The sequence below is a fragment of the Hemiscyllium ocellatum genome, chromosome 13 (assembly GCF_020745735.1).
Source record: "Hemiscyllium ocellatum isolate sHemOce1 chromosome 13, sHemOce1.pat.X.cur, whole genome shotgun sequence".
Lineage (NCBI taxonomy): Eukaryota > Metazoa > Chordata > Chondrichthyes > Orectolobiformes > Hemiscylliidae > Hemiscyllium > Hemiscyllium ocellatum.
The window spans coordinates 32495196-32522493 of NC_083413.1; the positions used below are offsets into that span (position 1 = coordinate 32495196).

General features: G+C 40.7%; 1 protein-coding gene across 1 annotated transcript in view; it reads left to right on the top strand.

The window, feature by feature from the left end:
* Positions 1 to 27298, top strand: part of lrch3 (leucine-rich repeats and calponin homology (CH) domain containing 3) — a 205428-nt gene that overhangs the window by 66673 nt on the left and 111457 nt on the right. The window contains exons 2-3 of the mRNA XM_060834713.1: positions 8247 to 8391; positions 19034 to 19160. Coding sequence (XP_060690696.1) covers positions 8247 to 8391; positions 19034 to 19160 — 272 coding nt within the window. The remainder of the gene's footprint in view (positions 1 to 8246; positions 8392 to 19033; positions 19161 to 27298) is intronic.

Here is a 27298-nt window from a genome sequence, read left to right on the forward strand (position 1 = left end):
TGCCGGGGGTGGAGGTTGGGTTGGTGGGGGGTGTGGATCTGACAAGGGAGTCACGAAGGGAGTGGTCCTTGCGGAACGCTGATAGGGGAGGGGAGGGAAATATATCCTTGGTGGTGGGGTCCGTTTGGAGGTGGCGGAAATGGCGGCGGATAATACGTTGTATGCGCAGGTTGGTGGGGTGGTAGGTGAGAACCAGTGGGGTTCTGTCTTGGTGGCGGTTGGAGGAGCGGGGCTCAAGGGCGGAGGAGCGGGAAGTGGAGGAGATGCGGTGGAGGGCATCGTCGATCACGTCTGGGGGGAATCTGCGGTCCTTGAAGAAGGAGGCCATCTGGGTTGTGCGGTGTTGGAATTGGTCCTCCTGGGAGCAGATGCGGCGGAGACGAAGGAATTGGGAATATGGGATGGCGTTTTTGCAGGGGGCAGGGTGGGAGGAGGTGTAGTCCAGGTAGCTGTGGGAGTCAGTCGGTTTATAATAGATGTCTGTGTTGAGTCGGTCGCCCGAGATAGAAATGGAAAGGTCTAGGAAGGGGAGGGAGGAGTCTGAGACAGTCCAGGTGAATTTCAGGTCGGGATGGAAGGTGTTAGTAAAGTTGATGAACTGTTCAACCTCCTCGTGGGAGCACGAGGCAGCGCCGATACAGTCATCGATGTAGCGGAGGAAAAGGTGGGGGGTGGTGCCAGTGTAGTTGCGGAAGATGGACTGTTCCACATATCCTACGAAGAGGCAGGCATAGCTGGGGCCCATGCGGGTGCCCATGGCAACTCCTTTAGTTTGGAGGAAGTGGGAGGATTGAAAAGAGAACTTTAGTTTGGAGGATGGGCACCCACGCTCCTCCGCCCTTGAGCCCCGCTCCTCCAACCGCCACCAAGACAGAACCCCACTGGTTCTCACCTACCACCCCACCAACCTGCGCATACAACGTATTATCCGCCGCCATTTCCGCCACCTCCAAACGGACCCCACCACCAAGGATATATTTCCCTCCCCTCCCCTATCAGCGTTCCGCAAGGACCACTCCCTTCGTGACTCCCTTGTCAGATCCACACCCCCCACCAACCCAACCTCCACCCCCGGCACCTTCCCCTGCAACCGCAGGAAATGTAAAACTTGCGCCCACACCTCCACACTCACTTCCCTCCAAGGCCCCAAGGGATCCTTCCATATCCGCCACAAGTTCACCTGTACCTCCACACACATCATCTATTGCATCCGCTGCACCCGATGTGGCCTCCTCTATATTGGTGAGACAGGCCGCTTACTTGCGGAACGCTTCAGAGAACACCTCTGGGCCGCCCGAACCAACCAACCCAATCACCCCGTGGCTCAACACTTTAACTCCCCCTCCCACTCCACCGAGGACATGCAGGTCCTTGGACTCCTCCACCGGCAGAACACAACTACACGACGGCTGGAGGAGGAGCGCCTCATCTTCCGCCTGGGAACCCTCCAACCACAAGGTATGAATTCAGATTTCTCCAGCTTCCTCATTTCCCCTCCCCCCACCTTGTCTCAGTCGGTTCCCTCAACTCAGCACCGCCCTCCTAACCTGCAATCCTCTTCCTGACCTCTCCGCCCCCACCCCACTCCGGCCTATCACCCTCACCTTGACCTCCTTCCACCTATCCCACCTCCATCGCCCCTCCCCCTAGTCCCTCCTCCCTACCTTTTATCTCAGCCGGCTTGGCTCTCTCTCTCTTATTCCTGATGAAGGGCTTATGCTCGAAACGTCGAATTCTCTATTCCTGAGATGCTGCCTAACCTGCTGTGCTTTGACCAGCAACACATTTGCAGCTGTGATCTCCAGCATCTGCAGACCTCATTTTTTACACAATGGGGTCTTACATAATTGAAAATCAAATCTCAGTATTATTTTTTTCATTTGTAATTTCAACTAGTAAGGCAAGAAGCGACCGTGCAGTATTTCAGGAAAATTTATTTTGGTTACAAATGTTATCTCCTCAAACAAAGCAACAAGTTTACTGGTACACTTCAGCTCTTGCTGTCTATTTTGCCTTAGGGGGCAGGTTGACATTCAGTTTCTTGGTCAGTCTCTCATGCCCTTTCCTTTCCAAATGGAGACAGGATAACATCAAACTGTCATGCATGCCTTGATCATTCAAAACTGTAGCTTATTAAATCTTTCAAAGCCACAACCTGTTACATGATTACTTAAGTAATTACATTTTGACTGGCTTAATTGAATTAACAAGACTACTTGTTAATTAGTTTAAGGAATACATGATCAATCTTTAATTGGCTGTTAAGAGTAATGGACATTGACTGATGTCACCTCCCACTCTCCCTCTCGTTCTCAACTAGTTTCTTAAGTTGTCAATTATCAATGAGTCTGTTTTTTCATTTAAGTTTTGTTTTTGTCACTTTATAACGTTTTACTAAGTGGATACTTGGAAGTGAGCTTACGCCTTTTTTCTTTCCTTTAGGAAAGAGGCAATGCTTATAGGACCCAAAGAGTGATATCCTTAAACTCAAGCCTCCATCTTAGCTTAATTTGCCAAGTTCCATTGCTGTGTTGAATGCTTAGAAAAGGTTTGTTACATTAATACAGAAGATCAGAGTCTTAACTAATTTAAAATTGGGTTATCAATGAAAATCTAAACACATTATTACGTGGTTAACCCTCATAAAAAAGATGTGTTTAGTTAATTGCTGTATTGTTAACATACCAATACAGCGTGGTTATGATTCTTTGGGTCGAGCAAATGAACTGGGAGTATACAGTCTCTGTCAAATTCAACCCTGGAAGTCTGGATCTGAAATTAAACAGACTTCTTTCTACAAAAATCTATTGCTCGAAACATTGATATTATCTTCGCCCTGTTTGAAATCCCATGGTGTAGTTTTGCCAGTTGAAGCTAAACAGTCACATGATGTCAGTATCAAGATCTGCGTTGGTTATGGTTAAGCAGAATATTAAAATAGATTAGTCAATTAATATACTTTGATTATGTGATCATCGCAAAACTGAATCAGTCATGATGTTAGTTTCCCTACTAATCCAATGTAAGACATAAAGTATTGATAATGCCAGTGGGTTTGCTGAAACTTGGCTGTATTTTTGACATTTGTATATGGCTTTAACATATTTGAGGAGTTTTGATGATGAACTATGGAGTCCTAATCTTGGTCAGCTTGCAATCTGCAGGAAGAAAAATCAATCCAACAGCTTTTGCATAACATTTTAAATTCAATTAAATTGTGGGTGTTCAGTTGGCAACTATATGTCTGAAGTATGTACATCTTGTGTGACCTTATTTGTGCAAAGTTGTATTTATGTATACCTTTGGGAGAAGGGCTTTAACTGTTAGTTAAAAATACATAACTAAAAGTTTCTGGCCTTTAATATTGCTTTAGGCTCTTGCTGCCATTAGAAATAGTGCCTGATCTTTGAGTATTTCTTTAAAATATATTAAAATCTTGTATTTGCATGCAAGTCCTGTTCCTACAACTTGACTTGCTGTCACTTTTTATTTATGAGTTTATGAGCAGCTTCTTGTGGCCTAAAGTCAGAACCTCATGCCACCATTGGGTGAGTTCATATTTGATATGTCAAATCTTTATTCTCCCTTTTACAAAAAAGATTTTTTGTGTTCTTCTCCTGGGATTTCAGTTGCAAATTGAATTTGTCCAAAGTGGTTCAATAATTGAGAATGAGTTATTTGCATCTGTTTGAGATCAATGTCATGCATGAAAGTTGCTTAATTCTAGTGGAGAACAAACTATGCAAGCATAGCAGCAGGCATGAAACTTTTCTAAATCCCACTGCAGCTTATCTTGTATCTGATCGGAATTATTGAAAGATACGATAAGACCATAAGACATAGGAGCAGAAATTAGGCCTTTTAGCCCATTGAGTCTGCTCTGCCATTCAATCATAGCTGATAAGTTTGTCAACCCATTCTCCTGTTTTCTCCCCGTAGCCTTTGATTCCCTTAATACTCAAGAATCTATTTATCTCAGTCTTAAATATACTCAATGACCTGGCCTTCACAGCCTTCTGTGGCAATGAATTCTATAGATTCACCACTCTGTGGCTGAAGAAGTTTCTCCTTATCTCCATTCTAAAAGGTCTTCCCTTTACTTTTTGGCTATGCCCTCTGGTCCTTGTCTGTCCTGCCAGTGGAAACATCTTCCAAACATAGACTCTGTCCAGGCCATTCAGTATTCTGTATGTTTCAATTAGATCCCCTCTCATCCTTATAATCTCTGTGGAATATAAACTCAGAGCCCTCAAACGTTGTTCATATGTTAAGCTTTTCATTTCCTGGGACCATTCTCTTGAACCTCCTCTGAACATGCTCCAGGACTAGTACATCTTTCCTGTGCACAGTATTCCAAATATGTTCTAACCCTGAGAAGTACATCCCGGCTTTTATATTCAAGGCCTCTTAAAATAAATGCCATTGTTGCATTTGCCTTCCTAACTATTGGCTCAACCCGCAAGTTTACCTTGAGAATCCTGGAATAGAATTCCCAAGTCTCTTTGCATTAGAGACTTCTGAATTTTCTCTCCATTTAGAAAATAGTCCATGCTGCTATCTTCCTTCCCAAGTGCATGACCTACACTTTTCCACGTTGTACTCCAGCTACCACTTCTTTGCCCTCTCTTCTAACATGTCCAAATCCATCTGCAGCCTTGCCATCTCCTCAATGCTACTGGTCCTTCTACCTCTCTTTGTATCATCTGTGGCCAAAATGCCCTCCGTTACTTCATCTAGGTTGTTAATGTATAAAATGTAAAGTTGTGGTGCCAACAGTGAGCCTTGTGGAACACCACATGTCATCGGCTGCCTTTCTGAGAAGAACTCTTTTATCCCTACTGTCTGCTTTCTGTCAGACAGCCAAGTTTCTATTCTTGCTAGCACATTGCCTCTAACAGCATGGGCCCTCATCTTACTCATAGACTCCTATGTGGCACCTTGTCAAAGGCTTTCTTGAAGTCCAAATAGATAACATCCTTTGGCTGTCCTTGGTCTAATATGCTTGTTATTTCTTCAACAAATTCTAGCAGATCTGTCAGGCATGACTCCCCTTGATGAAACCATGCTGACATTGCCGTATTTTACCATACACGTCCAAATATTCAGAAAACGTATCCTTCATGATAGATTCTCGGATCTTCTCCATGACCAGGGTTAGGCTAATGGATCTGTAATTTATCCTGTTTTCCCTTAGTCCCTTTTTAAACAAAAATAACTGGCACATTCAATTTTTAAAAATATTGACTGTTGCCTCATCTGTGTTGCCTGTGATGGTGTGGATGATTGAAGTATGAGAGGCTCTACTTGTGCTCCCGTTGCTCATGTGCCATTGATAGTATGATTTGTCCAATGTTTTTATCCTTCTTTCTGCAGTTAAATTGTATTATTAATTGTACCTATTTGTCTTAATCTTTGAAAGGTACTCCTAACACCACCTCTGTCTCTACCACTTCAATGTCTCAGCCTCATCAGCCACCATTGTCCAGAACTCAGTCCTGTTCGTTTTTCTGCATCTTGCAGGTATTTCTGCACCCACATGTTGTTTTCCTTTCTCCTGAAATCCTGTCCTGTAAATGCTGCTTAAACTGGAGTAGAAGCTTGGATGCAGATGAGCTGGATCTCTGCAAAACAAAGAGCTGTAATTCTGCTCCACACTTGAAAGCCACTTTAATCCTAAAGAAAGCCAGCTTATTTTTCCATCAGCAGTTGCTGTAAACAATGGCTGTTAACCAATAAACCAGAGCCTTTATATACGAACCAACCAGCTTGTGCCTTCTGCCAGCAAGTGAAAATTTTAAGAGAAGAATCAAAGAGGAGCACGCTCCTGAGAAGCCAAGAGGAGCATTCCACAAATCCTGTAAATAGGGGCCATCAAACTATCTTCTCAGTGTTTTCCTCCACCATTACATCCCTTTTATCCCTTTATATGTGAATGGGGGGAGTTGATAAAGGGTTAGAGTTTTAACTTGAATTTTTAACTAGAAGAGTTGTATGTCAACAATTCATAACTATCCATATCTAACTGGATTTGATTTATTTGTCCAGATAGTTATTCTTGTTAAGTTTCTGTTCTATACTTTCTGAAAATCTTCATCTGGAAGATTATTAATTTTGGGAACTTTGCATACTTGTATAAAATCTTTAAGTTTTTTGATGACCCTGGGAACAGCAGGGCTTGATTTCTAATGTACTACCCATGTGGGGCATGACCGACCTTGCCCCCTTTATATCTCTTATTACGACATCCTCAAACAGCCTTGCTGCCTTTGTGAACACTTTTTATCATTGCCCTTGACTGTTCCTAGTTGTCACAGCGTAGCAAGTGTTTCTTGCCACAGATCTACCAAGTTGCCAATTCTCAACTGTTGTTTCCTTCCTCCATTTCAATTTCTTCTAGTCCCACCATCCGTATAATTTCCTATGTGCCTTACTCTTGTCTTCAGGCTTACTCTGAACAGCAAGCCAGCTACTTCCTTTCGTTAGGGGATACGCATGGGAGAGTAGAGATGGAGGATTAGTCATGATCATAGTAAATGGCACGGTGGCTCAGTGGTTGGCACTACTGCCTCACAGTGCCAGGGATCCAGGTTTGATTCCAACGTTGGGTGACTGTCTGTGTGAAGTTTGCACATTCTCCCCGTGTCTGTGTGGGTTTCCTCCGGGTGCTCCAGTTTCCTCCCATAGTCCAAAAAGATGTGCAGGTCAGGTGAATTAGCCATGCTAAATTGTCCATAATGTTAGGTGCATTAGTCAGAAGGTAACGGGTCTGGTTGGGTTACTCTTCGGAGGGTCGATGTGGACTTGTCGGACTGAAGGGCCTATTTCCACACTGTAGGGAATCTATTCTAATCTAAATGGAAGTATTGGCTTGAGATGCCAAATGTCTACTTTTGCTCCTCTTCCCTAGGTTTATTCACAACATTTTTGACTACCCCACCCTAGGATTACAGAGACTGACTAACATTAGAAGAGCGCTGCTGCGGAAAGGAGCAGAAAGAAGGGAATTGGTAGTAAAGAATATGTAAAACAAAAGAGAAACATTTCTTGTGCTACATATGTAGGGCTTTAACCAGTGAGTTAAGACATGCCATTTAAACATTAAAAGGAGCATTAAAAAAAATTGTAAAACATGACCGAGCAAGAGGGAGAAATATTGTGGTCAAACAACAACCTAAAAGAAACATAAACGTCCGAGACAGAGAGCATGCTCTTACAAATTTGCAGTAGTTCCACGTAACTCTAATGGGAGACCGTTAAAACAAAGCACATAGCGAGGTACCCAAAATAAAAATTTTACAGATTGTGATAAGGAAATTGAGAGATTCTAGATATAAACCAAAAACTCATGGATTAGAAAACTTTACATAAAATAATGAGAGCAAGAGACAGAAACCATAGCCGATAAAAAGAGATATAGAAAGGAGATGGAGGAAGAAAAATTGTTGTTCTGTAGAAGTAGACTGGGAGAGTTACAAAGGACAGCAGTAAATAGGACTTTAAACAATGTCATGGGAAGGGTGCTAGTAAAACACTTGACTTGCGATAATGTATCTTTGAAAAAGGTGTGGGTTTATTGGCTTAGATTTTAATTCAAAATTTGAAAAATAAATTCTTCTTTGCTGGATCTCGACCCATGTGCAAATTATGGAGTATCAATGTAAAATGTTTCTGTTCCTCTAAATTTTCTAAATTGTGTCTTTTTGCCATTCAGGCATTCAGTGAACCTAATATAGTCAATTCCGTGATAATGTGGTAATGTCATTCTCATGCAATCCTGTGTTATTAAAAAAAATTATGTATTAGCAGCACCATTTAAAATAATGGGACCAGAATCACGTTATAACAATTTCAAGCTTTAAAAGTTTGCGCTTTAGGAACAGTGTCCCCAGTTTGTCAGTTGCCTTGCAGACAATTCATTATTACAATCCCAAGAGCTTTCCACAGTGTTTTTTATAAACCAGCTATTTTCAGAAAGAAATGCTAGAAAGTAAAGTTACTGTTACATATGGCGTAAAGCTTTAATGGATTGCATGAGATCCCCCATTGATTTTATGCTGTGTCTGTGGCTCCAGATGCAATTACTTGAAATTCAACTTTTTACTTTATTGTGTGTACTGTTGTGCAACATTGTGCTGTCCTTGTAGAATTTGCTAGTCTAGCAACCTATTCATTTTGGTCACAAATTCTGGTTTTCCACAGATTCAACCGCAGTAATTTATTTATGGATTTTTTTCCCTATCTCTTAGATCTATCCAAGAACCGATTGGTAGAGATTCCAGCTGACGTTTGTTACTTTGTGTCATTGGAGAGCCTTAATCTCTATCAGAACTGTATACGAAGTATTCCAGAAGCCATTTTAAACCTACAATCTTTAACCTTCTTGAATATCAGGTATGCGAAAATCATTCTTGTTGAAAATAATGTAGTAAACAAAAGGGCTTCGGTTTAAAGTGATGTACAAATGAAGCAAGGGTGATGTGAGAAATAAAAGCTTTCTCAAACAACTAGTTGTTTCGGTATGGATGTCCTGCCGTGAAATATTTAGTTGAAGCATCAAACAGGGCATTGGATGCTTTTTTGGATAGTAGTGTTGTGCAGGGATATTGGGAAAAGGCAAGAGATTGGCACTGGACAAGCAGGTGCATGCTCGATTAGTTGAATACATTGCACCATTACAATTCTAAGATTCTGTAATTAACCACTCATCTCAGCAGATTTGTTGACCTGTCATGTGTAACCGGATCATTCTATTTAATAATGTTTCTATCTAAAATAACTAGGGACTCGAGAATGAATGATTGTACCAAGTATCAGAGGCTGACCTCATTGTTTGGATGTTATTGCTTTTATTTTTGAATCTGTTTGTGAACCAGAAAGAATATGTTTCTGTGACCAAAGATCAAATTGATGACTAATATTCTGTGTTACTGGATTTAGTTTGTTTAGTATTAAAATAAATTCCTTTGAACGTTTTATTCCTTCACCAATTGTTTCATTTAACATCATCACACTCTTGTAAAAGGTCTTTAACAAGCTATATTACATTGTCATATTGGTGAATTGTGCATGCATTTTTATAGTCTCCATCATGATGCAAACAAATTGGATTTTTTCAAGTCAGACCAGCCTGACTAAAAGTAAATGACTTATTTTGTTGGAAAAGTAGCTAGGATCAAAATCAATAAAATACCTTTCTGACAAAACAATCCTACTTTCTCTCTCCCTCATAAATTTTTCTTTGTTATTCCAAATTCAAAGAACAAGAACACAGAGTAATATAGCATAGGAACAGGCAATTCAACCGTCCACGTCTGCGCTGACACATTTTTGCTCTTCCAGACTAAAATTGTCTTTACTTAAGTATCTGTATCCCTCTATTCCCTTCCTATTCATGTATTCGTCCAGGTGCTTCTTGAATGCTGCTATTGTATCTGTTTCCACCATCACCTCTGGCAACTCAATACATTTTGTGTGAAAAATGTGCCTGTGTTGTGGAGCAGGCCTGACCCCTCAAAGTTTCATGAAGATAGCCTATACCCTAACTTTCCCAGTTGTTTTAAGCAGGTGTAAAGTGGATATTCTAGGAGAAATGCTGCTGGGCAAACCACTTTGTTTTCAACAAAACAATTTATTTACAAGATTACTGAATGAAACACAACAGAGAACAGAATAACTTAACCTGTCCGAAAACCCAGCAGATCATCCCAACTTAATGATGCTGTTCCCAATACTTCTGACTATCCCCACAAACATCCCTAAGCACAAAAGGAAAAATGAAACACTGTCCTTCAGCAGAGAAGTCAGAGAGAGAGAGTCCCAGCCTGGACCTACTTCTTTATGTCCAGCAGCTTCAACACACACTTAAAAATGAGAGAAAAGCTGAGCTGGGAGAGTTGGCCACTCCCCTTTCATTGTACAAATGTTTCTTTCAAACTCTTGAAAGCATGTTGCCTGAGGCAGTGCCTGTTAGCTATAATCAAACTGGCACTAAAACCCTTCAAGTTAGATTTGTTGGAGTCTGTCTTTTGTGGTCTCTCTGGGGGAAAATAAATCCAAGGACATCAAAACCTTGTTAAAGGAGCGGCTTCGTCAGACTACCCCCTTTTTACAAAAAAAAATCAATATCCAAAGATGGCTTCATGTAAAAGCCCCATAATCTTAAATTGTTAATACTCTGCAGCACACACTTGTATTCCATTGACAATAATCGTGCAAACATGCACTGCTACATGGTTGTTTCATTCCTGCCACCAAATGCCTCCATTTTTCATTCATACCTGGACAATGCATCGGCAATCATGTTTTCTTGTCCTGCCACATGCATAACTTTCAAATTGAATGGCTGTAACAAAAAGCCCCAACCAAAAGTCTGGCATTTTTGTCATTAAATTGCTCCACAAACTTCAGTGAGTTGCAATCAGTGATATGATTGTCTCAGATACAGTACTGGTAACATAAACATTGAAATGGTGTAACACCAACACCAAGCTCTAAGTCTCCTCAACTGTCGAATATTTCTGCTGATGAATGTTCAGCTTCATGGATTTAGGTCTTTCTATTTTCTCATCTTTTTGCAAGAGCACAGCACCGACACCCACATCACTTGCGTCAACATCCACCTTGAATGTCTTTGCATAATATTGAGGCAGTGGTTAACACAGCTTTCAGGCTGTCAAATGCCTTCTGACAGTCTGCCGTCCACTCTTGCATTTCTTTAGCAATTCAGTGAGTAGAGCAGTTGCAGTGCTAAAACTTGGTTTGAATTTTTGATAAAATCCACTCAATCCCAGGAATTGCTCTTTTTATTGATGGTATAGGAAACTCCCCAGTTACCTTTGTTTTTTCATTCCATGGGACAATTTGTAAATATCCAATAACACGGCCCAGGAAGGTTACTTGGGCTTTGGCAAATTCATTTTTAGCCAAGTTTATCACCAAGCCTGCCTTTTGAAGTCAATGGAACAAGTCTGATAAATGTTACAAATGTTCCTTCCGTTTATGACTAAAAATCACCAGGTCATTTATGTACACGACACAGTTTAGTTTAGTCCGACAGTGATCTCATTTGTTCGTCTCTGAAATGTGGCTGGTGCATTTTTCATACCAACTGGCATGACTTTAAACTCATATAGTCCATTCTGCGTGACAAAAGCTGAAATCGTCTGAGCAAGTCCAACTTAATAATATGAGTAGCTTGACCTGCCTTTTCAACGCAGTCTTCCAGACGCTGAATTGGATGAGCATCAGTTTCTGTAACTGCATTGACTTTGCGATAATTCACACATAACTGTTGGGTACCATCTGGTTTGGGCACCATTACAAGTCACTCTAACTCATTTTGATTATGTTGTCTTGGAACATGTGTTCAATTTCCTTTTGAACCTGTGCCAACTTTAGAGGGTTATGCCTATAAGAATGTTGCTTAATTGGAACAGCATCTCCTTTATCTACATCATGCATGATTAGGTTACTACTTCCCAGCTGATTTCTACATATCTCCCCATGTGATTGTAATAACTCTTTCAGGTCATTTTGATTTTATTCGGGAAAATAACTCAACAATTTATCCCATTTTTTGACCGTTTCCTCATTGTCCAAATTTATTTGAGGAATGTGTAATTCAAAGTCCTCTGAATTTGGTTCCCCTCTCTGTGTTGTAACCAATTACACATTCTCCTCATGCTGTCCTTCCCTGTCAAAATACGTTTTTAGCATATTCACATGACGCATTGGGATTTCTTTCTGTCTGGAGTCCTAAGCAAATAATTCGCCTCACTCAACTTCCTTTTGACTTAACAAGGTCCACTGAACCTTGCTGTTAAATGTTCACCTGTCACTGGAAGTAACACCTTATCTTCGATTGCAAAACTGCGAACTTTTGATTTCTTGTCTGCTTCCAGTTTCATTGTATGCTGTGATACTTTTAAATGCTGTCTAGCCAACTACCCCGTTCTGCTTAATCACTTCCTAAAGTTTGACACATAGTCTAAATATGTGGTCTTTGAATTCTGACTTAGTAATTTCTCCTTAATCAATTTTAGCAGTCCTTCACTTCATGCCCAAACACTAATTCAAATGGACTGATTTTAGTCAAATCATTTGGTGCATCTCTGATTGCAAAAAGTACAAATGGAATTCCCTTATCCTAGTCATCTAGATATTCTTGACTATAAGTCCTCAACATGGTCTTGATTCTCTGTTGCCACCTTTTAAGCGCTCCCTAGGATTCTGGATGGTAGGCAGTAGATTTGAATTTTTTGTTCCTAAGCTATCCAGAACTTGAATACTTTTGAAGTGAAGTTTGACCCCTAGTCTGATTGTATGTCTGTCAGTAGTCCGTACTTTGTGAAAGATTTGAGTAATTCCTCTATAATCCTTTTAGCTGTGATGTTGTATAATGGAATGGCCTCTGGAAATCTAATGGACACATTCATTATTAATAACAAATACTGATTAGCACTTTTTGTTCCAGGTAGGGGTCCCATGCAGTCAATTAAGACTCTTATAAAAGGTTCCTCAAAAACATGCATAGAGACAAAAGCTGCAGGTTTTGTTACTGCTCTGGCTCCATCTCTCGGCTGTCTGTCTGTCTGTCTCTCTCTCTCTCTCTCTCTCTCTCTCTCTCTCTCTCTCTCAGTGCCCCCCGTCTGTCTGTCTCTCTTTCCCCCACCCCCCCTTAATCCTGGTTCCTTGTCTTTTGCCTTTAACTCAAGCTGCTTCATTTCAATTGAATTTTAGCCATCGCTAGAGATTTTGATGGCCTTTGCAGCAAATTTAAAAGCTAAGCTGTTACTAAAATTACCTCTCCTTTCCCCATGGAAGGAGGCAGCTCCAGCTTCTCTGCTAATTCCAGCAGCTAGGCCTCAATCACTTTTGCAAAACCCACCAAGTCATTTCTTCCACCCCCAGAAAACTATTGGAAAGAGCCTTTGCTTTCCTAAGCACGGTTTAAACTAACTGAATTTAAACACCCAGAACAAAGGGCACTAATACCTACTACTTGCTGCCTTGTACTCCAACAACCCTAATCCCAAACTACAGCTAGAGAACAAATCCTGCAATGAGCTTCCAGCCTGTTGTGGACTAGGCCAGACCCCTCAAAACATTTCAAGAATGTAGCCCAGACCCTAACTTTGCTAGTTGTTTTAAGCAGGTGTAAGGTTGATAATCCAGGAGAGATGCTGCTGGTCAGATCACTCTGTTTTAAACAAAACAGAATTAATTTACAAAATTACTGAATGGAGCACAAACAAAATAGAACAGAATACAGAATAACTTAACCTATCCGAAAATTCAACAGATCATCCCAATTTAATGACGCTGTTCCCAATACTTGCAACAAATCCCATAAACACCCCTTACACGAAAATCAAATACAAGGTCTTACAGGATAGAAGCCAGAGGAAGAATACCAGCCTAGACTTGCTTCTTTGGGTCCAGGAGCTTTAAAACATGCTGCTAAAAGCCAAACCAAACCAGAGAAAAACTGCGCTGGGAGAACTGGTCACTCGCCTTTCATTGTACAAGTTTGTTTTTCAAAAGCTTGAAAGCCTGTTGCCTGAGGTAGTATCTGTTAGCTATGATCAAACTAGCCCAAAAACCCTTCAACTTAGAATTTGTTACCCCTCTGGAAAAAAAAGCTGACAACATAACCTTGTTAACAGAACAGCTTTACCACAGTTAGCACATGTCTTTTAAACATTTCTCCCTCCACCCCTCCTGCACCCTGGACCTTGAACCTTGGTCCCTGAGAAAGTGACCCTTCCATCCTGAGAGTAAGCTTAATGCTTGCCACTCTATCCAAGCCATTCACAGTCTTTTAAACTTCTATCAGTTCATCCCTCAATCTTCTGCATTGCAGTGAAAACAAACCCTGTCTATCTAATCTTTCTTCATAGCTAAAATCTCCCATACCAGGCAACATAATGATAAACAGAGCTTTGAGAAGATTTGTAGCTCAGGTTGAGGTTCAGTGTACAGTGTATCACAATGTATTCAAAAAGAATAGGCACCCAATGAACATAGTTCGCCGGTTTCTCAGCAACGAACCCAAATGAGCAGACAAAATGCATCCAGAAACCCGAGTCAGTCTCCCCAACGTCAAAGACATCTTGGAAATGACTGCCAGACTACACAGACCTTTGGCAGCATCATGGGAGCCCACAAACCCACCAACTTACTGAAACAGCAGTTAATGAACTTGAAGGACCCTATACAGACAACAAGCAAAATTAATGTCATTTCACGATACCGTGCAAGAACTGTAACAAACATTACATTGGACAAACAGGCAGACAATTAGCCACCAGGATACCATGAATATCAACTAGTCACAATACGACATGACCCTCTCATTAGTGTCCTTAAATGCAGATAAGGAAGGACACCACTTTGACTGGGACAACACATCCATCCTAGGACAAGCCAAACAGAGACATGCACAAGAATTCCTAGAAGCATGACATTCCAACCGGAACATCTATCAACAAGCACATTGACTTAGACCCCATTTACCACCCCCTGTGAAAAAGAACATGAAATGACATCACCAACCCAAACATATAAATAGAAAGTAGGAATCATCAGCAGTGCTTTGTCCGGAGTCTGACTGAAGATGTTACCTAGTATGGTGACGAAACGTCTGAAAATGAACCTTCCAGCACAGCGAGTAAACCTACATCGATCGTGATAAACATTTTCTGTATCCTCTCCAAAGCATCCTTGTCAGATACCAGAAATGCATAACCAGATACAGAACTGGCTTAGTCATTGAAGGCAGAGGGTAGCGACAGAAGAATGCTTTTCAGAATGGAGCATTGAGACTAGTGGTGTTCCACAGGGATCAGTGCTTGGACCTGTGCTGTTCATGATCTACACAAATGATTTCAAGGAAAGCGTGGCTAATTAGTAATTTTGCGGATGATACAAAGATTGGTGGAGTTGTAGATAGTGAGGAGGATAGTCAGGGGATACTGCAGGATATAGATTAGTTGGAGCATGGACAGAAAAATGGCAGATGGAGGTTAATCTGGACAAGTGTGAGGTGATGCATTTTGGAAGATCAAGTACAGATGAAAATTATACAATGAAGCCTGTATCAGTTTGCCCAACGGACCTTGCCAAAGGACTTACTGAAGTCCATGTAGACAACAACTGCTATTCCCTCATAAATCACCATCTTCACCTCCTCAAAAAACCTGATCAGGTTATTGAGGCATGACCTCCCCTGCTGTCTCTTGCGAAAAAGTCTATTTGCTTCAAAATGCAGATCGTTCTTGTCCCTGACCATCTTTTTCAATAATTTCCCTACTCTTAATGTGAGACTCAGAGGCCTGTAATTTTCTGGAATATCCCTGCAACCCTTCTTAAATAATTGGACAGCATTGGCTATTCTCCAGTCTTCTGGGACCTCACTTATGGCCAAAGAGAATGCAAAGATATCTTTATGCTCCAGCAATTTGTTCTCTTGATTCCCTCAATATTCTGGGATCGACCTCATCAGGACCTAGGGACCTGTCCTGATGAAGGGCTTATGCTTGAAATGTCGATTCTCCTGTTCCTCGGATGCTGCCTGGGCTGCTGTGTTTTTCCAACACCACACTCCTAACTCTGATCTCCAGCATCCGCAGTCCTCACTTGCCGCTCTGGGGACTTATCTGCCTTAAAAGCTATTGAGATGCACATCTCTTCCATTTTATGAGCAACTTAGCTTAGAAATTAATCACTCCCCTACCCTGAGATCATGCAACACCAATATAGTGTACCCTTACCCTTGGTAAATACAGACACAAGATATTCATTTAGGATATTCCCTTCCCTTTTCAGGCTTCACACATAATTCCCTCCTTTGCCCTTAAGTGGACCAACCCTTTGCTTGGCTACCCTCTTGCTTTTTATGTGCATAAGAAGCCTTGGGATTTCCCTTCAATCCTGTTTGCTAAGGATTTTTCATAACCCTTTTTTACTTTCCTAATTTCTTGCTTAAGTTCTTTCCTCCTTTGCTTATCGAGAAGAACTTCAGTTATCAGTATTTCGTTCAGATAATCGAATGCCGGATAACACAGTTTAGCCGAGCATCGGGACCTTTCAATCTTGCCGGATAATCCTATTTTCGGATAATCGAATGCCAGATAATCGAGGTTTCTCTGTATATTTCAAGGGCTTTGTCAGTTCTCATCCTCCTAGACCTTACAAATGCTTCCTTTTTCTTTTTGACCAAGGTCATAACATCTTTGATCACACAAGGCTCACATAACTTGCCATACCTATCCTTCGTTCTTAGAGGAACATGCCACTCCTGAACTCTTATCAACTGCCATTTGAAATACTCTCCCTCGTCCGATGTGGACTTGCCCTCAAACAGCTGTCTTCATGCAAAATTTTCCAGTTCCAACCTAATATTGTTTTGGTTCTCTTTCCCCCAGTTTAACACATTCACCCAAGGACTGCTGTTATCCCTATCCATGAGTATCTTGAAACTCATGATATTATGGTCACTACTCCCAAAATACTCCCCCACTGAAACTTCACTCACTTGGCCACGCTCATTGCCCAAAACCAGGTCCAATATAATCCTTTGCCTGGTTGGACTGTTTACTTACTATATCAAGAAACCTCCTGAATGGTTCTTACAAATTCTGCCCCATCCAAGCCCCTGACACAAATTGAGTCCCAGTTAATATAGGGGGAAGTTAAAATCACTCATAACAGCCCTGTTGTTTTTACATCTTTCCAAAATTTATCTATATCTTCTCCTCATTCTCAGCATTGTGATTTCACCTTTACTAGAGAAGAAGGTTGAGAGGTGACTTCATAGAGACATATAAGATAATCAGAGGGTTAAATAGGGTGGACAGGGAGAGCCTTTTACCAAGAATGGTGACAGCGACCATGGGGGGGCATAGCTTTAAATTGAGGGTTGATAGATATAGGACAGATGTCAGAGGTAGTTTCTTTACTCAGAGAGAAGTAAGGGTATGGAATGCTTTGCCTGCAACGGTAGTAGATTCGCCAACTTTAAGTACATTTAAATCATCATTGGACAAGCATATGGACGTACATGGAATAGTGTGGGTTAGATGGGCTTCAGATTGGTATGACAGGTTGGCGCAACATCGAGGGCGGAAGGGTCTGTACTGCGCTGTAATGTTCTATGTACTCCTGACTTTTACCCATATTGCCTCACTACACAAGTCCTTTGTAAGCTCCTGCACTACAGCTGAGAAATACTATGTTAACAGTGTTGTGACTCCCAGTCTCCTTTACATCCCTTCAATGCGAAAAATCTAAATCCTGAGACGTTCAGCTGCTAGTCTTGACCCTCTTACAGCCAAGTCTCTGTAGTTGCAATTCTGCCATTGTTTCAAATACTAACCAAAGCTTTCAGTTCATCTACTTTATACTTCTCGCATTGAAACACACATTTCAGACCACCTCCCCTGCTCTTTTCAGTAACATTTTCCTGCCGGTTCTTGTTCTTCGTCATAATTGCCTTGATTTCTACCTTCTCCTTCAATTTTGGCATCTACTGTCCTACTCCTTTGATTTCCAAGCCTCGGCCACATTAGTTAAAACCATCCTAACCACTCTTCAAAGACATCAGACCCAGTCCTGTCCAGCTGTAACCTGTCCAGTTTGTACAGGGACAACTTCACCCACAACTGGTCCCAATGTTCCACGAATCTGAAACCCTCCCCCTCACACCCAGATTACTTCACAGTTTTCTCTTTGCATGATTTAGATGTTTTACTTCTCAAGTCCAAAAGGACTTTTGTTTGCTTAGCAGATACTAGTGGAAAACAGTTCAGGAATTTTAAATAAATCCACAACAGTTATTACTTAACTGACCACTATGGAGTTCGCGTTATTTCCTCACTTGTATGAAGTTCTGAGAACTTGGACAGTTTTCTACAACAGCAAAGTTTTTGGATCATCTGGTGTCTCTAGGGGTACTGTGAGAGTTTAATGGTTAACCATGTGCAGATAAACAATACGTCATTGATAATTGTACTGAAAACAATTACCCTTTCGGCCAATGACTTGAAAAGCTATCTGGAATTGAGTAGAGGGAAATATCCATTTATTCTGATGCTAGAATATTTGCATAATCAAAGTAAGCCCTTCCATTACAGCCCGGGACATTTGAATGATGAAAAAGAACTGTTTGGATATGTGTCCTGAATTTTACAATCCTTCTCACATTGAGCATTTATTATCATTGACCAAAACATTGTTCATTGCCATTCCTGAGGAGTGCCTCTTCTCTAAATGTAACAGTCCAACAAGAAGCCAAGGGACAGATAAGAATCAATAACTGGGGAACTTTATATACTGTATCTTCCAATCAATACTTTCACAATCCTCTGAATTGTGCAAAGAGGTATTGTACTTGAGGAATTCCAGTAACATGTTTTGGTTTAAAATTCTGAAAGATAGAGATAAAAAAATTCATTATAATCTTGAGATTTTTACCTATTTGATATGAAAACATTTTAGAGTTAATTTATATGAAATTTCAAAATTTGCTGGTTAAACGCATTCTTCAGAAAACTTATACTAGAATTGTGATGTTAATTCTGTTTCTCTTTCCACAGATGCTGCCATAGTTTCTCCAGAATTTTCTGTGCTTTTTTCAGATTTCCAGCATCCAGCATAATCAAAAGATGAGGTGCTGTTCCCTGAGTTTATGTTGAGCATCATTAGTAAGAAGGCAAAGATGGAAAGGCTAGACTGGGAGTGGAGAATTAAAATGAGTATGACCAGAAATTCATGATCATATTTGTTGAAGGAAAGAGGGTGTTCCAGAAAGTATTGATGCAATCTGTGCTTCATCTCCCAAACAGAGTAAACTGTGTCATTTACGGTGAATTAACTGTACCAAATTGAGAGGAATATAAGTCAATTCCTGTCTTTTCTGTAGCATGGTTCCATGAACAGTTTGCCATTTATCAGGTGTCACAAAAAAAAGCAAATTTCCAGACCATCCTTACCATTGCCTTCCAAGCAATAACGTTGCATTGTTTTTTTTTCACAGTCGTAACCAGCTGACAACATTACCTGGACACGTCTGCAGTCTCCCTTTAAAAGTTCTAATTGCAAGTAACAACAAGCTAATATCGGTACCAGAGGAAATAGGGTTACTACGACAATTAACAGAACTTGTAAGTACCAAATAATCTGTTAGATAATACAGATGTATGAGAAATAACCAATAGGAAAGACAATACTGTTCCATCAGTCTCTCTTATTACTTGAACATCATGAGAAATGCTCCCTAAAAAACTTGATTTCAGATTTCTGTTAGATTTGTAAATTGGTTTAGAACATAGAAATATATTGCTCAGTATAGGCTCTTCAGCCCTCGATGTTTGTGCCAACCTTCTATCCTACTAAGATCAGACAAACCTACATACCCTTCATTGTGCTATCTTCCATGTACCTGTCCAAGAGTCGCTTAAATGTCCCTAATGTACCTGACTCTACTATCACTGTTGGTAGTGCATTCCACCACTGAGTAAAGAATCTACCTCTGACATCTCCCTTAAACCTCCTCTCCAATTACTTTATGCCCCCCTCATGATAGATATTTCTACCATGGAAAAATGTTTCTGTCTGTTAACTCTTATCTATGCCCCTCAATATCTTGTGCATCAAGTCACCTCCAATCCTCCTTCGCACCAATGGGAAAAGCCCCAGCCCTCTCAATCTTTCTTCATAAGGCATGCCCTACAGTCCAGGCAGCATCCTGGTAAATCTTCTCAGCACCCTCTCTAAAACTTCCACATATTTCCTATAATGTGGTGACCAGAACTGAATGCATTATTCCAAGTGTGGTCTAACCAGGACTGTACAGAACTGCAGCATAACAGCACACCATAGATGTAAGCCTGACCCGTCTGTAATTCCCAGGATTATCCCTACTTTCCTCCTCGAACAACAGAATAACATTTGCCACCCTCCAATCATCTGGCACTACTTCAGTGAACAACGAGAATGCAAAGATCATCACCAAAGGTGCAGCAATCTTTCCCTCGCTTCCTGTAGTAACTTAGGGTTATCCCATCTGGCTCAGGGTTTTATCTATCCTTACGTTTTTCAAAATTTTCAGTGCGTCCTCCTTCCTAACATCAACCTATTCTAGCATATCAGTCTGTTTTATACCGTCCTCAGAAATGTCAAGGTCCCTCTCAGTCGTGAATACTGAAGCAAAATATTCATTAATGACCTCCCCACTTCCTCCAACTACAGGCGCAAGTTCCCTCCACTATTCTTGATCGGCCCTACCTTCACCCTGGCCATCGTCTTGTTCCTCACGTAAGTGTAGAGTGCCTTAGGGTTTTCCTTAATCCTACCCGCTAAAGCTTTTACATGCCCCCTTCTAGCTCTCCTAATTCCATTCTTCAGATCCTTCCTAGCTACCTTGTAAGCCTGTAAAGCCCTATTTCATCCTTACTTCCTTAACATTTCCAAAATTTGTCTCCCAGTCTGCTGCTCAGTATCTTGGCTTGGAAAGGGTGGACGCTAGGAAATTGTTTCCGTAAGGCGAGGAGACTAGGACCCGTGAACACAGCCTTAGAATTAGAGAGGGTCAATTCAGAACAGAAATGCGGAGACATTTCTTCAGCCAGAGAGTGGTGGGCCTGTGGAATTCATTGCCACAGAGTGCAGTGGAGGCCGGGATGCTAAATGCCTTCAAGGCAGAGATTGATAAATTCTTGATGTCTCAAGGAATTAGGGGCTACGGGGAGAATGCAGGTAAGTGGAGTTGAAATGCCCATCAGCCATGATTGAATGGCGGAGTGGACTCGATGAGCCGAATGGCCTTACTTCCACTCCTATGTCTTATGGTCTTAACTCCATTGCTATTGGGGAGGCCTGTAAAAAACTGACTGCTCCTTTCCTGTTTCTGACTTCCACCCATGCTGACTCTGTGCACAAACCCTCCTTGATGATCTCCATTTTTGCAGCTGTGATACTATCCCTGATTATCAATGCCACTCCTCCATCCCCCCTATTCTTTTTGAAACATCTAAACTCTGCAACATCCAACAACCAGTCCTGCCCTTGTGATCCAAGTCTCCATAATGGCCACAACATCATAGTTCCAAGTACTGATCCATGGTCTGAGTTTGTCACCCTTATTCCTGATACTTAAGTCATAGAGATGTACAGCACGGAAACAGACCCTTTGGTCCAACTCATCCATGCCGACCAGATATCCTAAATTAATCTTGTCCCATTTGCCAGCACTTGGCCCATATCCCTCTAAATTCTTCCTATTCATATACCTATCCAGATGCCTTTTATATGTTGTAATTGTACCAGGCTCCGCTACTTGGCCTGGCATACTACTTGCATTAATATAGATATACTTCAACCCATTGCACTGACTGCACCTTTGCATCTATCAAGTGCCTATCCCTCCTCACAGACTCTGCATGCTGTATATGGCTGTTCACTACCTATTCCATTATTTGATCCGTAGGTCAGGTTTCCACCCTCCTGCCAAACTTGTTTAAACCCTCCCAAAGAGCTCTAACAAATGTCCCTCCAGGATATTGGTGCCCCTCCAGTTCAGGTGCAACGCGTCCTTCTTGTACAGGTCCCACCTTCCCCAGAAGGTATCCCAAGATTTATTTTACATTCTTTAATTATATAAAAAGGAACAGAGGAGCCAAAGTGAGCATAGGCTCCTTACAGACTAGACTAGTGCATCATAATGGACAACCAGGGAATGGCAGAGGAGTTGAATCAAAACTTTGGATCAGTCTTCACAGTCGAAGGCACTAATAGTATTCCAAAATTCCTAAATAATCAAGGGCTAAAGGACGCAAGGACATAAATCCACTAACAGTCACTCGGGAAAAGGGCTTGGCAAACTCATGAGGCTAAAGGACGATAAGTCCCCTGAGACATGATGGGATGCATCTTAGGATATTAAAGGAAGTAACAACAAAGATAGTGGATGCATTGGTAGGAACTTTCTAGGAATCCTTAGATTCTGGAAAAGTTCCAGGGAATTGAAAAACTGTCACTGAAACACTGGCATTGAAAAAGGGACATAAACAATAAAAAGTAACTATAAGTTGGTCAGTTTAGCGTCTTACTGGAAAAAGTGGAAATCTATTCTAAAGGATGTAATAGCAGAGCATTTAGAAATGCCTAATATGATCAAGAAGAGTCAGCATGACTTCATGAAGGGAAATTTATTATAATTCATTTGAGGACATGACCAACAAGACTGATAAAGAGGAAGCCAGTGGATTTTCATATTTTTGGATTTTCATAAGACATTTAATGAAGTACTACATATTAGGCTACTTAATCTGATACGAGCCCATGGTGTTCAATGTAGTATATTCTGGATGGGAGTTATATTAGATGTAGTATGTTAGACAGAAAATTGGCTAACTAATAGAAGTCAGAATTGAGATAAGGGGGGCATTTTCAGCTCTGCATCCTGCAACAAGTGGTGCACCAGAGAGATCAGTGCTGGGACCACAGCTATATGTAATGTAGTTGAATGACTTGGATGAGGGAAGTGAATGTATTTAGTCAAGTTTGCGGGTGAAATAAAAATAGGTGGGAAGGTGGGTGGTGAGGATGACATCAAAGAGCACGAGGACCATAATTTTAAGGTAAAAGGCAGCAGGTCTCAAGAGGGTATGAGAAAACACTTTTCACCCAGCGGATGGTGGTGGTCAGGCTTGCACTACCTAGGAGGAGAGTTGAGGCAAGTAACTCGTAGCCTTTTAAAAAATATTTAGACAAACATTTGAAATGTCATAACATTCCAGGCTATGGACCTATTGCCGGAAAGTGAAACTAGGGCAGATTTTGTGTAACTTTGATGCAGACCAAAGGCCTCTTCTGTATTTCAGAATGCTATGATTCTCTGAGTTTAGAGTGAAAGAGACAGATTAAGTGAGTGAGCAAAAACTTGTCAGATGGGATACCATTTTGGAAAACATGAAGTTATGCAATTTGTTGGGAAGAATAGAGAAGCTTAATATGATTTGAATAGAGAAAGTCTGCAGAAAGGTACAGAACATAGGAATTCGAGTGTCTTTGTGCATGGATCTCCAAGAAAAGCATCCAAGTTCAGCAGGTGATAAGGAAAGCAAATAGTAAGTTGTCCTTATTTCAGATGGAATGGAATTCAAAAGTGGGGAGATTTTTCTGAAACTATGCAAGGCACTAATCAGATCATCTAAGCACTTTGGACTCTTCATCTGAAGAAAGATACATACTGGAATTGGGGGCAGTACAGAGAAAGTTTATTTGAGTGATACTAGGTACGGAGGGACTGTCTTATGAGTAGCGATTGAGTAGATTGGTCCTGTCTTCGTTAGAATATTAATTAAAATGAGGCAACATGAGTGAAATATCCAAAATGCTTTGGGCCTTGACGGTAATTGCAGAAAGATTTATCTTGTGGGAGCATCTAGCACCAGAGGGCATAATCTCAGAATAAGGTTTTACAAAAGTAAGACAGATGAGGAGAAATATCATTATTCAGTGATTTTGAATTTGTGGAATTCTTTACTGCTGAGGTCTGCTGAGACTGTATCATTTAGTATATTCCAGTCTGACATTTTAAATCAGTAATGGAATCAAGGAATATGGGAAGATGGCAGGAAGTGGAGTTTTGGGTCATCAGGTTAGTTATGAGTTCATTGATTTTCAGAGCAGACTTGATGGCCTACTTCTGTTCCTTTATCGTATGGTCATATCTGAATTGATGTTTCCAGAAGTTGTTGTTATTTCAAATAGAATAGTCATTTATTGTCACTTTTTTTTTACAAATAGTGAAAAATGTTAAAGCTAACATGAAATGAAGTCGAAGATAAAATAAGTTCTCAGCAGAGTTCTACTCCCATGTTTTTGTTATTGAATTCTGAGATAATTTAATAGAATTAATTAGACCCAAGCGATGTAGAAAATTCCACCAATCTTTGAGATGTCAACTTGTATTTAATAATCTAGTACTAAACTGATCATAATGTTTGAAAATAGATTATTTGCCTATAACTTCACTAGGGGCGGACATTAAATACTGGCTTTGCCAGTCATATTCACATTGTGTGAATGGTTGAATGAATAAGATTTTAACTGTATATAGACAAGAATGGAATGAGATGCCTTCATATATGAAGCATTGCCAGAGCTGAATGACATACTTTTGAATCTGTCAAATTGATAATAATGTTAACATTTGGCAATGAATTTTCGATTGGTGTTTATTGAAGATTTCAAAATGTGAAGAAACCTGCTATGCGGTTTTATTTTTGTCCATCACAAATATCATGTTTCAGTAACAGGTCTTTTCCTGCTGACTGAATTGCTGAACAACATGAAGGAAACCACATTGACCTTCGGCATCAGAATTTGTTTTGGCCAGTTAGTTGCAAATTAACCTCAAGATGTTAAAGTAACACGGGGTCTTAGAGGGCACACCATTAGGAGTAGAAGACCACGTTGTAAAGTGACTAGGTTTAATTCCCTGTCCTAATAAAACAGTACACCCTCCACAATTAATTCACATTAAAGCTGTAAATCTGCAAAAAAAGGGGCATATGCTAGAATCATACAGTTTACTCTCCATCCATGAAATGAAAATCCGAGTTTATGTAATTGGTGTATTTGTTTGCCATTAATGACAGGTTAAAAATAACTAATATTTCAGTTGTTTTGTGTTTTTTGATGACCAAACAAGGGAAATGAATAAGACATGGATGATGTACTCTCGTAGCAGAAATTAATAGTTGAAATTAAAACTACTTAATAGACTATACATTATCAAATAAAGCTAGACAATTCCACAATGAGTAGATTGTATTCAAGCACTTTAGTCCTGTAACAGTACAGTCTTGAATGGTGATGGACAGTTAAACATCAAACCACAGACGCTATCTTGCAACACATCCCCCTTTTCAATGACTTGGAGTCTAGCAGTCAGAGCAAAAGAGTATGTTAATGTAGTATTCATAAGCATCTTAAACCATGTTATGATTTCCAGAAATAGTATGCAATGACTGCTGCAAAGATGTTGGATCCTGACGATATCCAGGTTGTGCTGCTGGCGAATAAAGTTGCAGAACTGTCCTGTCCTTACCCAAACTAATCCCGTAGAACTACAACACTGAATCTAGCCACTAATGTGGAAAATTTAGGACAAATTTAATCCAACCAATTACAATCCTACCTGTCCACATTCAATCATAGGCAAAGTGATGGACAGTGACATTAACAGTGCTACCAAGGGGCAATTACAGTAGTCTCCTCTTTGTTACTCACCTTGGGTTTCACCAGGCTCACTTGATTCGAGATTTCAGTAGTCATATTCCAAATATGCCAAAAGACTCCATTCCAGAGTTGAGAGTAACTGGTTTTAACATCAAAGCTGCATTTGACCAGATTGCAACATGAAGAATCCCCAGCAAAGTTGAAGTTGAAGTTAAAGGGAACCAGTGGAAAATATCTTTGGTTGTTGGAACAATACCAAGCATGAAGAAGATTGTGGTGTATAAGATTGTAAAACAGAGAATATATAGCAAACGTTTACAGTGTGATGCAACTGAAATTATATCTTGAAGAAGACCCAGATTGTTTGTTATGTCTCTCATCTTTTAGAATGATTTGGAGATGCCGGTGTTGGACTGGGGTGTACAAAGTCAAAAATCACACAACACCAGGTTATAGTCCAACACGTTTAATTGGAAGCATTAGCTTTCAGAGCGCCGCTCCTTCATCAGGTGGTTGTGGAGGACACTATTGTAAGGCGCAGAATTTATAGCAAAAGTTTACAGTGTGATGTAACTGAAATTATACACTGAAAAAAGCTTGTTTGTTGGTTGAGTCTTTCATCTGTTCAAATACCATGATAGTTTCACTTCTTTCATATGTAAATTACAAAACATTTTTTAAAAGTTACATTCTCAGGTTAACTGTAACAATTGGTGTTAACCAGATAATAAGTTGAAGGATAAAAGCAAATTACTGCGGATGCTGGAATCCGAAGCCAGAAGAGAAAGTGCTGGAAAATCTCAGCAGGTCTGGCAGCATCTGTAAGGAGAGAAAAGAGCTGGCGTTTTTGAGTCTAACTGACCCTTTGCCAAAGCTTTAAAAAAGGGAGAAATAGGGAGGTATTTATACTAGGCTCAGAGAAGGTGCGTCATAGCTCCAGAAGCAAAGGTAGCAATAAAGAGGTGATAATGACAGGGCATAGAGAGATTTTGGCAGCTTAGGAGCTGTGAATGACCAAGGCTGAAGTCAGTGCTATGTGACAAAATATGTGGGGGATGGGTGAAGCAGAGGCAAAATGGGGAAGAGGAGAGGAAATAGGTGATGAAAGAGTGGGGAGGGAGTGAAAGAGAGACAATCAATCAAGAAGTAGCTCTCATTTCTTGATTTCTCTCTTTTTCTCGCTCCGCACTTTCATCATCATTTTCCTCTCCTCTTCCCCATTATGCCTCTGCTTCACCTGTTTCCCCCCCCACCATTCCCCACCTATTTTGTGACATAGCACCGGCTTCAGCCTTGGTCATTCACAGCTCCTAATCTCTCTCTGCACAATCATTATCACCTCTTTATTGCTACCTTTGCTTTTGGAGCTATGACGCACCTTCTCTCAACCTAGTATAAATACCTCTCTATTTCTCCCTTTTTTTAAGCTTTGACAAAAGGTCAGTTAGACTCGAAACATCAGCTCTTTTCTCTCCTTACAGATGCTGCCAGACCTGCTGAGATTTTCCAGCATTTTCTCTTTTGGAATAAGTTGAAAGTGTTAGCCCCCTGTGTTCCCTATCTGTGCCATAATGTTTAGACTGATTTTAATCTAAAAAGTGAGTTAACAGAGTCTTAAATGAAATCATGCAGTTTTTGAGCAAAGTACACTGTAACTCTGCAAGTACAAATTCACCCCACAGGCGTACATGTATATGTGTGCATGTGGGTTTGTTTGTCTGTCTGTCTGTCTGGAGTGGAGGTGTTGTGTGTAAGTGTAGGTGTCTAAGACTGTGAGGGAGTGCATGTGTGAGTGGTAGGAGTGTGTGTGTGTCTGGGGTGGGGAGTTGAGAGTGTCTGTCAGATTGAGTGTGTGTGTGAGTGTAGAGTGGTCTAAGTCTGTGAGAGGATGCATGTGAGAGTGTGGGGATGTGTGTGAATGTCTGTGTGTGTGTCTGTGTATACTTGTATTCGTGTGTAGGAGTGCCTGTGTGTGTGTGTGTATAGTGCAGTGGTGGTCACCTGTAGTGTGACATGAACCCAAGGTCCTGGTTGAGTCCCTCCCTATGGGTAC